The sequence below is a fragment of the Lytechinus pictus genome, chromosome 14 (assembly GCF_037042905.1).
Source record: "Lytechinus pictus isolate F3 Inbred chromosome 14, Lp3.0, whole genome shotgun sequence".
Taxonomy (NCBI): Eukaryota; Metazoa; Echinodermata; class Echinoidea; order Temnopleuroida; family Toxopneustidae; genus Lytechinus; species Lytechinus pictus.
This window is the reverse complement of record NC_087258.1, coordinates 1,535,967-1,554,060: the sequence shown is the minus strand read 5'-3', so window position 1 is coordinate 1,554,060 and position 18,094 is coordinate 1,535,967. Positions and strand designations below refer to the sequence as shown.

Genomic DNA, 18,094 nt, shown 5'->3' with positions numbered 1-18,094 from the left:
GTAATATAAGTCCGTTCAAAATTATTCGTTAAGAAAATTCACCGAATGGAATGATTACGAAGATGAATCATTGGTTGCGTTTTTCTTATTTTTTTCCAAATTTTACATGCTTTGCGACAGAATTTTGACGTGTACAATGTTTGAAGATGCTGTCACACTCTCTATAATCACATACTCATTTCAAGTCAACTAACATCGATAAGACTTCCTAAGAAACGGTCTGTGATATTAATTCACCAATAAGGCTTACCCAAAATCCGTGTAGTATTGGCGCCCAAGTTTAAAAAAAATTAAGTAACAGCATTAAGAGTCGGGTATAATCAATATAACTCATTTCCAAATCCAATTATCTTGATACCATCGTCTTCTATAGAAGCCTCAACAAACGATACAAATGAAAATATATCCTGAAGGTACCTTAAATCTATCATTCCCTCTTTTCTGTGAGAACCGTTAGGCCTGTAGTCTGTCCGCGTTTCCGATGCCTAAAGCTCCCATCATCACAGCATGTTTAACATATAATGTACATAACTTTTATAGATATCAACCTAAAGAAGCACTCAATGATCAATCAAAATAATTGAAATGGAAATTGAAATTTTATTAAATTTAGTCTCACACTTATTAATTCTTCCGTAACAAAACTTGAATTTACTCTTTCATATCAAAACAGTTCGTACATCACTTTTTAGTGAGAGTGAGACTACGATTACCTTCTCAGCATTACGGTTGTCATTATTGGTTCTCATATAATTTAAAGACCACACAATAATGCACATATAGCTCGTGCGGGGAACGCACGACCATCGCGATGCATAGGTTGAAAATATGAGAAGCATGGGTCGCGTTCGTACGATTCCATGCAGAGACCTAGGGTCCCGTTACACAAAACTTATTATTATAGTAACTTTGCCATCAAATGGAAACTTTCATGGTAATGCTCATCAGCCAATCAAAATCAATGGTTCTTTGAAAGTTACCATTGGATGGCAAAGTTAACATAATACTATTGTTTATGCAACGACGCCCAGATCTCAAATTTTCCTACTGTTGTTTCTTCTTTGTTTATATATCTTTTTCTTCATCCTTTCCCCCTCTTTATCCACTACTCTCATTTCATAGGGCTGACCCTGCTCTCCAACTAAAATGCCTCCAAAATCGCAAGCAGGAAGATTTTAGACAATTATCGCAGGAACACAAAGACAAAGTCCTACAAATCATTGTGCAAGATATTTAAGTGTTCATCTAGTATAAATGCCCCTTACAAACAAGAAGCTTTATATGATGAAAAGAATTTGAGCTATGAACCAGGATTACGATGGTTTGTTGTGGAAAGAGTTAAAAATCAACCATGGATTGTGCACTCAAACATCTATGAATTTAGAAACAGAGTAAAAAGAATCTTACTACTCAATGTTAGTTTAATATTGAGTGGCATCGATCCTTGAAGTTGACAGTTGTGATAATCTAGGTGTAGCCTTAAGTACGCAAATCATTAACATTTGTACTGAGACTGTTACGATAAAAATGTACGACTAATAAGACTACGTCATCCGTATATTCAAAGAAACTCCGTCAATATAGTGTTCAGCATTGTTCAGCTAAAAAAAAAAGAGAAAGAAATTCAATTAACATAATCTCTATGGCGACGAAGAGAAAGACACAAGTAGAGCACACATCAGTGTTAAAATGGACACCTTCGAAAGAGCTTCAGCGCCACCGACTCCAGGGTACAATCCATCGGTCCCGCAGAGGGCGTCCCATTGGCAACCATTCGAAGACGTTTTGAGATGCGACGCCACCTCGTCATAGGCGCAGAAGAAATCCTCGCAGTTTCCGACCTTGATCGGGAGTTCGTTGTGAAGAACCAGTACGCGGTTCTGCTCGCTAGGACACTGGAAAACGTTGAAGCTTAGGTGACCGGACATGGGTGATATACGACCGCTTCTCCAGGCGCGGTTCACGCTGACGTCATAGTTGCTGGCGAGTAGTTTGGGCGTGTCCATGTAAAGGCCGAGAATCGCCAGTAAAGGTTGAAAAGTAGATGAATGGCCGAACTTGAAACTGCCTCTATGGGTTCTGTAGAAAATAAGGTTGACAAAAGCCTTGATCAGACCTGGGTTACTAATCAAAGTAAAATTATACAATGAAAGGATTAAAATTCTAAAGATATTTATCAGATCACGAACCAGACGTAGGCTGTTTTGGTCGGAGGAAGGGTCAGAGGAAGTCCAGTCGAATGAAAGGTAGGAGTAGTGCCCGTCTGGACAGAGATACTCTGACCTTCCTCCGACCAAGGATCCCACGTCGGATCAATGACAAATACTCAAAAGGTTGGGCGACTTATGATAGACCGCTGCCAATGCTAAGAAAATATTGTAAAGAAAAGAAAATGAATTTTCTGCCTTGGAATAAATGCAACGGTGTTCCCACATCCTGTGCTCATACGTCAATGCATGCAACATTGGACTTTCTTAATGTCCTTGGATTTTTATTTTGCCTATCTCCTAAGGTACTTGAACTCCTCAATAATTATACCCTATTAAAAACTTTGATCTCTTAATTCAATTGGTTTTCTATCAAATCAGTGACGTCACTAATTCAGAACAATAATATGCTGGACTATAGTGCTCTCAACAAATGACTTTGGTTCAATATCCGATGACACGACATTTGCTCCTGAGACGTTTGCTCCGACCTCAGAGGGCATATCGATCGTTTGAGTTAGGATTGTAATAGAGTATTTGGTTCAGAATAATGTAAAGATAAGAATTAGGGTTTATGGAGGTAAGTTTTTATGTTTGGCCATGGAGCTATTACATGAATAGCTCCATGGTTTGGCTTAACGTGCAGATTTTCCATCGGAACAGTTGTGGCTGGACCCGTCATGGAACCAATAACTATCCATATTTCGCTTAGGGCAATTGCAGCAAGTTCGCCTGTTCGGTTTGTTTATCATTGCTGTTTACCGGGAGATGAAATCACATTTGTGCCACCGTGGGCCTCGAAAAAATGCGTGTTTGGGGTTTCCATTAGTTCGGACATAACCGGGTTTTCATCAAAATCTTACCTATTTGTCATAACTGACGTCATATAGTTGAGGATATCATCAACGAGTGGGCAGGCCATTTGGTGATTGATGTCGTAGCCATAACCCTCTGTCCAGTACTGTTTAAGATCAAGCCAGTATTCCACTGCCAAAGACTCGTTATTTGAAAAGAGGTTGCACCAGGGGGAGGAACCGTAGTATCCACTTTCATAGCCACACATATGATGCATAACTTCAAGGTCATCTGTAGGATAGGTTCGATAATATCACACGATGAGAAAATAGTGCTAAGAATGCTTTTCGTTAAATGTTGGCCTAGTATTAGAGTATGTCCAATTCTGAGCCATCCTATATAAATATTGGGATACTTTAAAATATGTTTGTTCTAAAGACTTTCTCCCTAAACTAAGATATGGCATGCCAAATGACTGATTTGGAAATAGACTGGCATTAAAGGGAAAGTTTACTCTGCAGTAAATTTGATTTTGATAAAAGCAAAACAACAATTGGAATGCATTATTTTGGCGAACATCCGTGGAAGTCACAATAAACGGAGTAATGACATTTTCTTATCATTTTTTGTGACCTCACAAACGAGGAGCTATTATGTCGTGTGATATAATTTCAATAAAATGTGAAAGTATTTTTTCTACCCTTTTAACCATTTCACAAAAAAAATATTTTTATTCATTGAGAACCACAAGAAAATATGATTTTATGGAATTGTATCACACGAAATAATGATGCATCTGCTCGTCACGGTATATGACGTCACAAATCAAACAGTGTAGAATTTCTTTACTCTCTTTTTCTTTGAGGGCCTTTCATCAAACCTTCACCAGTATTGTTCTCTATCATGTTTTCAGTAAATTTATTATAATTAAATTATATGGTGAACTTCCCTTTGAAATAATACATATTCCAAGGAGCTCAGTAAAGATACCATACGGACAAACATGGATAAAGCTTTAAATCATCACTAACAACCTTAATTTAAAAAAAATCACAGATAATGATGAAACCGTGAGAGACATGTGATATCCATGGATGGCCACATACACGAGAATATACCAATCTCAGTTGTTATAATAGTTTAACATGCAAACAGGATAGAGATAATGTATCTTTCAATAGGACAACAAATATTCGCCCTCGGTTTTTCTCCAGGACACTATCATGACTACACGGCCTACATCTTAAATGTATAATCAAGAGATAAGTGTATGTAGACATCAATATAAGAATGGCTTTTATGCATTTTGTACCCAAAGTGATTCACCTATTATGTTTAGAAAAATGCACCCCCGTCCTTCTCCCTGACTCATCTCTCTCTCTCTCCCTCATTGATTCCTTTACTTTAAAGGAATTAATGGGGAACATAAAAATCTCTCAATAAAACCTGGGAAATATTGTGCATGAGCTCTGGTAGGCATGGTAGGAGGCGGAAATATATATCTAACATCAATTTCCTTTACCCCTCCCAAGCCTTGGACAATCTCCAAAATGACACATACTCGGGGCGCATAATGGGGGCATAACGGAAGAATACACTTCACTTCGTGGAATAACAAGGAGGAAGAGACATAACGAGGGGGAATTTGAAGATTTTTGAAAATATTAGATAGGGAAATAAAAGTTAAGCGATCAACAAACTAGTCTTCATGCACAGACCCTTGGTTTCGCATCGTGGATAATGCAGTCTGAAGTAGTGAGACTATTTAGTGTCAAATGCGTGTCTGTGCTTGCAGACTACTAACAAAGGGTCACCAGCCCTGCGTGTATAGTTTGAAATTACATCCATATAAAAGGGGAAACAGAAATGGATAACTATACATGTATAATGGTAGTGAAAATATCAATGAAAGGTCAACTTAATAATACTGATTTATTTCGACCTATGATAAGTGGGCAGTTAAGTCTACTTGTTCTTGCTAAACATCAGCCTATTTGCATGCATGTTTAATGGATATGTAATACCAGGGGCCGCGGAACGGTTTTCAAAGTGGGTGGCTGACCATGCAAAAAATCACAATCATATGGTCATTTTTACGTTTTTGTACACGGTTTTGGAAAAAAGTGGGGGGCTCAAGCCCCCCCCCCCCCCCCCCGCTTCCGCGGCCCCTGTAAACACTACATGGATGATCACAATCAACGGTCGCAATTACGTTTACATTATTGAACGTTTTTCTGTTTATGAATTAATGTGCCTTATTAATAATGCGAGCCACTTTTATATAAAAGATCATTAACCATATCACAGCCAAGTCAACTTCCCTGTTAGGCCCCGAGCGCAAGATGACTTTGATGGATTCATTTGATCGACAGCAGCAGAAAGGAGTTCCGGGAAATTGAGGCCATGTATTTCGGAAAATTTGGCACAAAACCTTTGGAAATCTTCATCGAGAAAGAATACAATGAAGGCCTTGAATGAGAAAAAATATGTATCTATTTTATTAGTTTTATTCAAACATCAATTGCTCTTAGATAATTTAGTGGAGGAAAGAGGGCCTTGGGTCACCTTTTGTCATGTTCCATGGTGATGTCCATCCTATGGGGGCGAGTTTATCGGCCACCGATTGATAGGCCGAAGTGAGTTCTGGTCCCTCACCGAACCTATCAACTTCGATAACCGCGGCATCGTTGTCGTCGACGTCGGTGATGAAGTTGGTACAGCTCTCGTAGAACTTCAACAGGAGGTCTTCGCCTTCGAGTGCGTGGTCGATGGCTACTGTTTCAGTGTTCGTCGTCGAATTGAACGTACAAGTTAATTCGTCCTATCAACAAGAAAAAGATAGTCACAAAACATTTATTCAAAATGAAAACTAATCATGCAGATCGGTCAACCAAAACTGAAATGTGTATGATTTTTCACAATTTTATTTTTCTACTACATATTGTGCTTTTAATGACCTTGATTTTTTTTCAATTTTCTAAAATATCATTTGGCAGTATGCCTATATTGGCTACATTCTTACATTAACGACCATTACTGATTAGCAGCCATTGTGTTTTTGATGTCCCGTTTTCTACCAAAGGCACCATTCATCTGCTTGTTTTATACTGAATACATTGTTTAGATTTCCATCTTCCCCTTCAATGTCAGATATAAAATTAAAAAAAACGCAAAAATAACAGACACAATATTGAAATCAATATCAATAATCAGTGCGCTAAAATCATTATCAATCATCGGTGACAGAACTGTCAATATTCGTAATTTTGAGAAATCGTTATTGTCATTCAAATCGAATAGAAGAATGGAATAAAATCAAACAATACAGAGTTGATTTTCAAACCGTGTAAAAGAATGAAATGCTCGCATTTTTGTTATAAATATTGGTGTAGTATACATATCGCATAGACTGCATTCACGTTACAAATATTGCGCTCGTCTACGACTCGTGCCATACACATGCCATGTGTATATGTCCCAAGTAACTCGAAAATAAAGCCAATATAATCACTATCGTTATTTTGCTACAGAAACCGAGCCGTCATTGCATAATTAAAATCTGGGATGTAGACATAATCGATTCTGTACAGGGAATAGTGACTGTAATTACGTGGGCTCATATTTTGGCCGTGGGCGCAATTTATCAACATTTTGTAACACCGAACAGTCCAATAAACATGATAAACTATTGCACTGTGTAGTTCCCATAAGCTGCATGAACTCTTGAAAGACACAGGAAAGGGCAAAGTGCTTATCATAATCATTAAACTCGATTCAGTTACATCATCTTCTATGGAAAACAAATGTACATTATATAACAATATAATGCATTGCATCGAACAGTCAATATATCCATGAATGTTTTGGACTTTGATACATTAATTTTCACCCTATGGGAGCATTTTGAAGACAGTATCAAAACTAATACAAAAATAGTTTTACCATTGAAAACGCAGAAAGTTTCCAGGACCCGTACCAAATAGGGATGTGCATGTATTGTATTCATCATTTTATGTTTTTTTTTCTTCTTCTCCTCAGACCTCCTCCTCCTCCTTCTTCTTCTTCTTTTCTCCTCCATAATTCTTTTCTTCCTGTTTTTTTCTCTCAGGTGTGGGGTGTTTTCTACTGTTGCTCGTTTCATTTCACTTCAAACAATCACGATGGCATGTTGTTAAACGCCGAAAAACTTACCACTCCGGAAATATTCTCATATCCGCTTGCAATTTAAGCCAAAATCGCATCCTACGTACGTATGCCCCCTCACCATATAACTTTGTTCTCATAACGCAGTTTTATTCTTTAACAATGGAGCTATTAACATATATATAGCTCCATGCTTTATAACCATGTTTATAGGAAGTGTATATTGATAGAAATAGGATGCCTGTTGAAAACGAGTCCCATCATGCCTAGCTATACGTCATAATCGATGGCTGCCCTGTCATAATCAATGGCAGATTCATTCTATAACATAATATCTCGGCAGTTGATGAACTTGTATGTAAAACCATGCTTACTGTATAAGCTAGGGTAACTTATGCATGCTTAGGCTCGGCCATACAGGAAATGGGCAGCGGCAACCATCCCCCCCCCCCCCTCCTTCACCCCCACACACACGCACCCACCCTCCTCCACACACACACATACACACATTTTATTTTCATTAAAAGATACTGAGACAGTGGACTATGAGATGAATAAGTGTAATATGAGAGAAGCAAACAACTATGTATGCAATGTCCTCGTTTCTATGTAAAAATGCATAACTTCAATATCCACAGGATTATATAGATTACCTCAGGAAAGTTTAAATGATTTTTTAATGTGCACTGGATATATAATTGGAGACACGACTACCTCGTACACTTTTGAACAAAATATCAATTGACAAGATCCAATTTATGGAGAAACAACTCGAAACAAACGTCAAAGAGTTGTCATCATAAAGAAAGATGTGATTTCAATAAAACTGTATTGTGATTCGCTCTTTATTTCTTATTGACTTATTGACTATAACTGAAGTTTGGAACGTTAATGGACTTCAAGTTTATTTGCAGCTATCTAAAAAAAAAATTCAAATAGGCAGTGCCAAGGTCATGAAGGTGCGAGCTTGAATTGCCACACACCTGAAGAGGGGCAACTAGGGAATCGGTTCCTTCTACCAGAATTGCAGTAACTGTTTGTATTTGGGGCTCTATTCATGAAATGAATCAACTTACCCTTGTTGACGATTTGCTCGAGACGGTACAATTTGCTTCCAGACCTTGAAGACCGTTGATAAAACCTTGAGCACTGTCGATCGTCCGCTGTCGATACGTGCCTTGGAAGTCGAATCCAGAGAGACCATCTTCGACGAACAATTCTGGAAGACGTTGTTTGATTCTTGTACCCAACTCTTCCATTTCAGCCAACCCAGCAGGATGTAGAGAGCCTTCCACAGCTATCGGATAGAGGTTATCCGTGATGTTGAGCAGGTAGTCGAACTCGTCGTTGACGCCGGTCAGTTTCATCCTCGCCAAGATGACATTGTAATCTTCGATATCGCCATCGCTGGGGTAGCGCAGTCCATGTCGATGGACTACATAGACGCCTGCTGGCTTGCAGCCGGTCAACGAGGCGCTCTCCCCGACATCTCGAGCTATCGTCTGCCAGTCCCTCAACCGCTGGGCCTTTTCGTCGGTTCCCGGTTCGAAGCTCGTTTCGTATCCAGTCTTCGTGCTGTAGCGTGCTGATGGACCTGCTGGTCCTTGACCATGGGCACAGGCGATGGTGATTACAAGAACTGATATTAGTCGAAGATGCATTTTGGGAGTAGTTGTTGACACGTCCCGCGATGACCCGCACTTAAACTTGTTCTGAGTTCGAGCGATCCCAGGGAAGTCGAGCGGGCGTGTAGTGTTCCGGGGTTTAACATTAATTTCGGAATAACCTTAATGAGCAACGTCCGAACTCAACAAAAGCGTCTCATTTGTCGAAAAGGTTTAAGTTTGGGCCGGAGTTTAAGCGGGAACTAGACACATCATTATAATGTTCGATCTTTTAGTAAAATATACAAAGGATTGACATTGAACTTTATTTCAGGTTTATTTACATGTTGTTTGACTTATGAAACAATTAGAATTTTTGACAGTTTCGAGAGAAACGGTTTAGTTTTCTAAACGATATTTTCTCCCGAATGATTAAAATGTGATTTCTTTTCATGGCAGGATGAATGACACTAAACCTGTTAAACGGTTCTGTGATGTCACTTTTTAAAGTTTAGTGACCTAGCAAGAGAGAATAATACTTGCCTTTTATCATTTCATTCTACGAAATCGGCTATTCGGGTATTTATTCTTATTTTTTAATGCAGTAAACATGAGCATAGCGCCCTTCTGAAAAACATACTATAGGCCTATAGGGTGAAAACCATAATGCTCTTACATGGACTTTGAACGTAAACCCTAGATAAGTTTATTACCCCTCGACCCCATAGCTCCCTAAACATTTATGCGTACTTTTCCCTACGTTTTAATGTCTAATAATTGCAACATATTCGATACCCTGATAAAATGAATGAAAGATTTGCATAGTGAAGCTATTTATTTATTTATTTATTTATTTTTGATATTTTGACAGGGTAGCCCATTCACCAATAAGTAGTGGTCTTCCATGGGGCCCTGAATAACAATAAACATATTTACAAAATGCATAACGTATGTACAGAATGTTACGGCATTAAAATTCACATTAGGATTTGAATGTAAAACGAAACATTAACAAACTTAGCAGCAAACAAAACGCAGACGGACACTCGTTTGACGTATAATCAAATATCAATAAATCAAATTAACTAAGAACGACATGACTGCAAAGACGATGACCAGATCGGAGAACAGTATACGAGGCAATACAAGAATGGTTTTGGCCTACTATAAGCCTCATATTTATTGGTAAAAAAATCGTTTTATTGACTGTAACGTAAACAAGAGAGGCTAATTTCATAGTTCGTGGAATATGCTATCATAATATGCATAACTAGATCTACACAGCAAAAACTGTGGTGTTAACCGGTGTACATAGAAGACCACACCAGTTATTTTACACCGGTGTTAAATTGACAGTGTTATTTTAACACCTATAGGTGGTATTGCAACACCATTGGTTGTTACATTTACACTATTTGGTGTTATGGTAAATCTCGATGGTGTAATTTTAACACCTCAGGGTGTGGTCCTCTATTAACACCGACTGGTGTCAGTTTTAACACTACAGTTTTTACAGTGTATATATAAGTATACTGGATGTAATGAGGTAATAAAAGTGAATATAACATTGCAAGGTAATATTCACCTTAATTACCTCAGTACATGGCTACACATGGCTATAAATCTAATTTTAACATCACGTATAGCATATCAACAGAAGAATATAAAGTATCCAAAGTAATATAAATTGGTTATGAACAAAGCGTAAATGGCTTAAATCTTAATCGAGTATATTAAGCATATGCTTAGATAAGCATTATATTATATAAGTATTATATCATATACACGAAGTCTAAATCGAGTAGATCTATAAGATAATAAAAGATGGATATTAAAAAGTATCCAAAGAAATGTAAATCGGATAATGAATTTAGAGTAAAGGGCTAAAATCTTGATTGGGCTTGTTGAGTAAAATAGACACGTACGTGTAACATTTGCAAAGTAATATAAATCAGATAAGAATAAAAAGTAATTGGCTTTTGTCTCAACAATTGGCATACTGAACTTAAAAAGAAAAAAATAGGCGAATACTCAATCATGTAACATTATGCAAAGTAATACAAATTGGATATAAACATGAAATAGCTTTCGAGGAATAACACAGATTGACAATTATTCTACAAATTAAATATTTTATTCCGAATTTGAAATCAGTTTTTGCGAACCTTCCCCCAAATATTTTCAGATGCGATAGTGCATTTTATTCCCCATGTGTACATAATATTTATATTTAAAAATCAGTTTTGGTCAAAACTAGATTTAGCCCTTTTGGAATCAAGCTCTTCATTTTATGACCACAGTCAATCACAAGAAGAAAAAAAAAACAGTTCAGAACTGGCCTCAATCCCACGCGCTATTAACAAAGAGCAGGTATTTCCACATAGGTAAATAAAGCTCAGTCAGTTATTTTGAAAGAAAGTTTAAAAACAGAATAGCGAGGAGAATAAGACAATCGAAGCCAACTGAAATTCATTCTAAGAAAACAATATACATACATGACGTTTCATTAATCACAAATTTACGAAGAAAATTATTTGGGATACTATTAACGTGATGAAACGATTAAACTAAAAGGTGGGGAAATGAGGACAATAATAATTATTTTATCCTATCATAATTATTAAAAGGAGAATTTTGAATGAATATATATATATATATATATATATATAACAAATCCTATGGCAATGTTAAGATAAACACGACGAGGGCCCACATTAAAGTAAAACTGGACAGCTTCGAAAGAATGCAGGCGCCACTGATATCAGGGTATAGAGTCCATCGTACCTGAGAGGGCGTCCCAGCGGCAACCATCCAACGACTTCTTGAGATAACCATTCAGAGGTGCCGAAAGCGCATATTAAGAAGTCTTCGCAGTCTCCAGGCTTTCAGATTTAAAGTTCGTTATGAAGGGTGAGCATGCGAAAAAAAAAATATATATTAGCACCTATTACCATTAAAAAATCGAGGTCGGGGAATCATTATCTATATAGTAATAATATGATTTCGTTCTATCCCACTTTAATGTTATTTTTTTTTTTTATCAGTCATAATTGCTCATATTATTCCCCCCCCCCTTTTCTCTTTGTCTTTGTCTATATATCAGTGACGGATCCGGGGGGGGGGGCACATCCAGCCCGTGCCCTGCGCACCCCCATAGAGAACAATAATCAATTTTTTAATGTAAATATGACGTTCGTACACAAATATGCCCCCCTTGAATTATAGGGAAAAAAACCTTTTTTATTGGCTTGTCAAATTTTCCTCGGAAAATCCTGGATCATCCCCTGCTCTATAAAACTCGCAATGCGCAGCGATGTTGGTGCGTTAATTTCATTCATCAGTACCTCCTGCAAGAAATCATGCTAGCCTTGTTCTGTTGAAATTGAAACAGTTTCTTTTTCTTTCCTTAAATTGACAACCGGTGAGAATTTACTATTTTACCACAGCTTTTAAAAATGATCATTTCAAAAGCTTTTTTTCATTTTTTTAATAAGTGTTCGTCTTTTCTTTGAAAGAAGTGAGTTTCTTTCATATTTGAATTATTTGTCTTTCTTTCTCCTCCATATTTCCCCTTTTTATCTTTTTTCATGGTAATTCCTTCTTTTCTTTTTATACTGTTTTCTTTCTTTTTCTTTTCTTTTTCTATTTCTTATTACTTTATCTTTTTTTTATTTCTGTTCTTTTCTATTCTATTATATTCTTTTTTTCTCTTTCGTTTTCTTTTTTCTCCTTTAATTTTTGTTTCTTTACTTCGTTTTTCTTGTCTCTATCCCCTTTTGTTTGTCCTCTTCTGTGTATTTTTTCTGCTTTTGTTTTGATTATAAGAATATTTTTGTTTGTAAAGGTTTCTTCTGTTGCATTATGCTACACCTGTCATGTTATGATATGATATATGTTTATGCATGCGCGTGGTTGCCAGGGGTTGCTAGGTAACGCGACATGTAACCAAGATGTAAGGGCTCCGAGTTGTTGTTAAATAAACTTGATATTTGAGAGTTCAATCAGTCATGTGTCCTTCTCAGTGATATACAGTGTCATTCCACCAACATAACATTACAACACCAGAGTCCCGTCTTATATACAAAGAGTTACGATTGATCCGGTCAACCTTAACTGTGTGGAAATCCATCAATGCCATTTTGCACAATGTTCTTTCCAAACAGAAAGAAGCATGCAGAATTTTCAATAAATAAAATGAATGTATGAATAGATATACAAAATGTTAGAAATCTTCTGAGTAAAAAGGGCAGGAAAGAAATAGAAATAAACTAGATTTTAATTCGTCATGCGGACGAATTAGGTGGTCTGTCATGATTTTTCATTCATTGTCGGCTAATGTTGTATAAAATGAATCCCGGGAATGAATCATTCAGATATGATTGATAATCTTGATCATAGACATCAAAGGAATAAATTTTGACCATTGCTAAATGTGATTATAAATGTAGTGATGACAATCGTGATGATTATAATGATGGTGGTGATAATGCAATATGTTAAATACGAAATAAAGTTAGGAGCACGTAAAATGCCGGCTTAAAAACTCTCCAAAAATCTCAGACGATTTTACCGAAATTGGCTTTCCAAAATTGCGCAATGAAAGGCGCCTTAATTTTCACAGCAGCTAATTTTTAATCGACAGTTTGATGTTTTTTATGCAAATTCTTGTTAAAAATTCTTTGTACTTTGAGCATTTTTTTTTTTATTTCACCCACTGACATTTCACAATGTCAGTGGGTATTAATTTCACAGAATACTTGAAAATTCATAGGTGATACTTTTTAAAAGCTAAAATATCTTAAATATTTTTGTTCAAATTTTCTGCTACATTTCAATAAATTTTAATGAGAAGTTTCATAATGCTATAATTTCACAGCATTCACCTCAAAACTCATGAGTGATGTATTTGATAAAAGAACCAGATTTTTTTGTAAATGTTTGCCAAATTTCTGAAAATTTTTAAACATTTCAAATAATATTTTCCGTCAAAAATTGTCAATATCCATTTATTAATTGTGTATGACTTTGACATTTACTTGAAAATTCTTTCTTGATGATTTTTACTGAAAAAAAGTCAGGTAAAAGATTCAAATACTGGCAATTTTCCCGCAAAATTTCGGGAACATGTGTAATTAACTAAATTGCACAATTTTTTCATTTCACAGAAGGTACCTGAAAATTTGTTATATGTTATATTAAGTAAAAATGAAAAAACAGAAAAAAATCCAGGAATTTCCGCAAAATGTCCGGAATGAAAATTTTCAACCCAATAGCGTTTAAATATTGCAGCGTTTACTAAAAAATACATAAATGATGTTTTACAATGTTAAAATTGCCCCTTAAAAAGTTCCGGCAAAATTACAAAAATTGTCCTACATAAAAAAATGCAAGGCAAGTGGGCTTGAAATTTTCAGTAAGACTGTACAATTGGTTAATAAAACATTTCTCTAAAGAATTTCTGAAAAATTACGTCCAGAAAAAATTTGCAAAAATTTAAACACATCATAACACATTGATGCTGTGGTCAAAAGTCAAAATTATTCACACGTTATTTGTAGAGAATTGTCTTCACTATACGATATCAAAATTTGGAAGAAAACTGACCAGTAAAAACGAAGATACGGTCAAGTCATTGACGTTTGTTGCGGAAATATGTAATTTTCACTAATAACTTAAAATTGACGTAATTACAAAATCTCCAAATGAAATATTGAATATATAAAAGAGTGAGAAAAAATTTGGGGTCAACGGACTCCCTGAAGAGCTACAGTGAATTTTATATAGGCATATTTTAGCCCATTTACGCGCGCGTAATGCAAATTTGAATGGACGCGCATTCCCGTATTATTGGTCGTAAGAGGCTGAATGAGGTATCAAATTAATCAGAAGATAATGAACAATGGAAAGACATGAAAGAAATGATGACTCGAAGATGCATAACGATGGTAGGTGCAAGAACGCGCACGCATACCTGTGCGCGCGCAAATTCTTGACATGCTCAAAATGACCAGAAACGTACCCAAACTTGACCACGGTCGATTTGGGGAAATTTAAAATTTTGACGCGCGCGTACGTGCGCGTCGTGACCTTTGCATGACCTCTGATGATATGTCCTGATGACCTGTCACCTGAACTTGATATGATGCAAATATGGATGATTTTTGATGATTAGTTGCGATGATATGATCAATCATTTAATTTTACAAAATGGCGCCTAGATGACGTCATCATGATTTGATAACCTTGAAAAGTTTCCATTCCCATGTCCATAATGATGCCCATACATGACATGAAAATCAAGGAAATTGACATGCCCGATTTTGAGATAGAGGTGGACAAAGATTTGGCAATAAAAATAAAGAAAATTCTGACGAATATAATAGGTGATCTGTCATCTTAATGACAGACCACCTAAAAAGGACCAAAAAAAAAAAAAAAAAAAAAAAAGGGGGTCCAGCGAGGTTTGAACCACCGAACCCTGGTATACCAGTCAGGTGTGTTATCCAGTCGGCCACAGTGTGTTCGACAAGCACAGAGAGCAAAATAGGAAACATATTGTCAACTTGACATTGAATGTACATTCTTGCAATTCCAAATTGGCATGATGACAAAACTCTACAAATTCTAGTTTTGAGAATAGTACAAGCTTTAAAATGAAACAGTGGAGATATTGTCTAAAGGATACATTCTAAGCTAAAACATATTGAAAATTTGGCGAGAACAGAACAAGATTTACGGAATTAAAATCAATTTAAATGACTGTGGTGACATCATGAAACAGAAAACACTTGTTCTTAGTTCCGACGCCATTTTGATGACGTCACGATGTAATTAAGAGTCAAATGTGGCATGAAATCATATCTCCTATTCATACTCTATTCGAATATGAAAAGAAAAATTGGGGTCAACGGACTCCCTGAAGAGCTACAGTGAATTTTATATAGGCATATTTTAGCCCATTTACGCGCGCGTAATGCAAATTTGAATGGACGCGCATTCCCGTATTATTGGTCGTAAGAGGCTGAATGAGGTATCAAATTAATCAGAAGATAATGAACAATGGAAAGACATGAAAGAAATGATGACTCGAAGATGCATAACGATGGTAGGTGCAAGAACGCGCACGCATACCTGTGCGCGCGCAAATTCTTGACATGCTCAAAATGACCAGAAACGTACCCAAACTTGACCACGGTCGATTTGGGGAAATTTAAAATTTTGACGCGCGCGTACGTGCGCGTCGTGACCTTTGCATGACCTCTGATGATATGTCCTGATGACCTGTCACCTGAACTTGATATGATGCAAATATGGATGATTTTTGATGATTAGTTGCGATGATATGATCAATCATTTAATTTTACAAAATGGCGCCTAGATGACGTCATCATGATTTGATAACCTTGAAAAGTTTCCATTCCCATGTCCATAATGATGCCCATACATGACATGAAAATCAAGGAAATTGACATGCCCGATTTTGAGATAGAGGTGGACAAAGATTTGGCAATAAAAATAAAGAAAATTCTGACGAATATAATAGGTGATCTGTCATCTTAATGACAGACCACCTAATTAAGACTTTTTTAAACATGCATTGTTCGTATGCATGCAATGGGTAATAAGTTAACATTTCATTAGATTCGATTCCACGATCATTGCGGCCCTAGCAAACTGGGTCCCAGACTCAGGTCAGCAACTGATCGTATAGCCCTATGCCTGATCTTCACTATTGGCAGTTGTACATTGTGGTCAATACAATCAATCGCAAAACCACTGACCTCTACTCTAACATGGGCGGAAATCCCAGGGGGGACGTGTCCCCCCTACCTAAAATAGTAGGGGGACACAATATCAAATGTCCCCCTACTATTTGTGGTAAAAAAATACATCATTCAAAATCGAAATAAAACATGTATTTTAGGACGAGATGACCTTACTTTTGGGGTGATAAACTTTTTTTTTTGCTTGTCAAATTTTCCAGCCCCTTGTCCCCCTACCTTTTGGGAAAGATTTTCGCCCCTGACCTCTACGATGATCGCTAAGCAGGGGCGTCGCTATACAGGTATATTTCCAGGGGGGTGATTGGTGAAGGCCCTGATTACCGACAATTAACGGTATATACCGATTACCGACGTCCGACGAACCTGAGTCATGGTAGAGTTCCCCATTATCCTCAGTCACATTTTCTTTCGTCATACCCAGGGGCAGATCCAGCCTTCATCAATAGGAGTGGCCGAAAACTATTTTCATTCACAATTTCCCCGTCGTGGCCACCAAATCCGATTTATCATTTCATTAGGGGGATAATCCTAACTTTATTTTCATTATTCGAAACAAGATAGGGTATTTCATGTGGCCAGAATATCAAATACCATGCGAGCGGGAAGCGCGAGCTCTTATATATATATTTCATATAGATCTAGGTCTAATATTAAGAATTTAACATTTTGAGCAGCTTTCATGGATTAGATGCGTATCGAATATGAACGATCCATGTGAGCGCGAAGCGCGAGCTGAAATTTAATACACTGGCCTGCAAATTTGACTTGTGAAAGACAATTCGCAGTGATCCATGATTAGAATATTTTTAGGATCCCAAAATGCAAGCGCGAAGCGCGAGCTGAATTTTTTTATTTCGACCATGAAACCAGACATTCTAAGCAATATTTGTATGAATGATATACGTATATAACTAAGCCGCTAACCTTTTGTTAACTAGTCTTAAAAAAAAAAGAATATGTTAATGACTGTTTGCAGTAATTCATGAATAGAAAAAATTGTCACTTATCAAATAGAGCGAGCGCAAAGCGCGAGCTATAAATTTTTTAGATATTCGACCTGAAAAAATGGATGGTTAGGCATTTTTTTAAATACAGAACATAGTAAACAAGCGCGAGCTGAATTTTTCTTCAGATTTAGAATGAATAAATAGGAATGAGAATAGAACTGAACTATTGTTGCGAGAGTGAAGCTCGAACTGAAATTATTTGATTTTACAACCAGACAATTGGACATTCTAAACCCTTTTTAAATCATGAACACGATGGGTATCTAATCAAACAAGTAATGCGAGCGCGAAGCACGAGCCCTTTTTTTAGATTTAGACTTAAAATTGGATCATGAAAAGAAAATTAAGTTATCGCGCGAGCTTTAAATTCATCATATGAAAATGATAACTATCTTTCTATTCCTCTTGCTAAGCGCGAGATGAAACAAAAGGGACAATTTAATTATTAAATTAATATCATATTTATTAATGCCTAATGAGGGCGCGAAATCTGATGATATCATGGCATAAAAATTGGACATTTCACTTTTGTGATTATGAATAAGATGCATCAG

At 36.6% G+C, this 18,094-nt stretch overlaps 1 protein-coding gene across 2 annotated transcripts; it reads right to left on the bottom strand.

The window, feature by feature from the left end:
* Positions 1–317: 317 nt before the first annotated feature.
* Positions 318–9,221, bottom strand: LOC129276796 (multiple inositol polyphosphate phosphatase 1-like). Of its 2 annotated transcripts, XR_010295724.1 has the most exons (5): positions 8,222–8,893; positions 5,568–5,823; positions 3,071–3,293; positions 1,008–2,079; positions 318–907 (listed from the first exon to the last, which is right to left on the bottom strand). XR_010295724.1 is itself a non-coding variant. In XM_064109588.1 (4 exons), the coding sequence occupies exons 1-4, from the start codon at positions 8,804–8,806 to the stop codon at positions 1,641–1,643; spliced, it is 1,503 nt and encodes a 500-aa protein (XP_063965658.1). In that variant the 5' UTR covers positions 8,807–9,221; the 3' UTR covers positions 318–1,640. The 2 variants fall into 2 exon arrangements, 1 of the variants encoding a protein (XP_063965658.1); XM_064109588.1 differs by having other exon boundaries at positions 318–2,079; positions 8,222–9,221.
* Positions 9,222–18,094: the final 8,873 nt, after the last annotated feature.

Coding starts and splice junctions, on each gene's coding strand:
- LOC129276796 (XM_064109588.1), bottom strand. CDS start 8,806: ATGCATCTTCGACTAATATCAGTTCTTGTAATCACCATCGCCTGTGCC. Junction 5,824..8,221: donor CGAGCAAATCGTCAACAAGG/GTAAGTTGATTC, acceptor TCTTGTTGATAG/GACGAATTAACTTGTACGTT. Junction 2,080..3,070: donor ACGTCAGTTATGACAAATAG/GTAAGATTTTGA, acceptor TATTTTCTACAG/AACCCATAGAGGCAGTTTCA.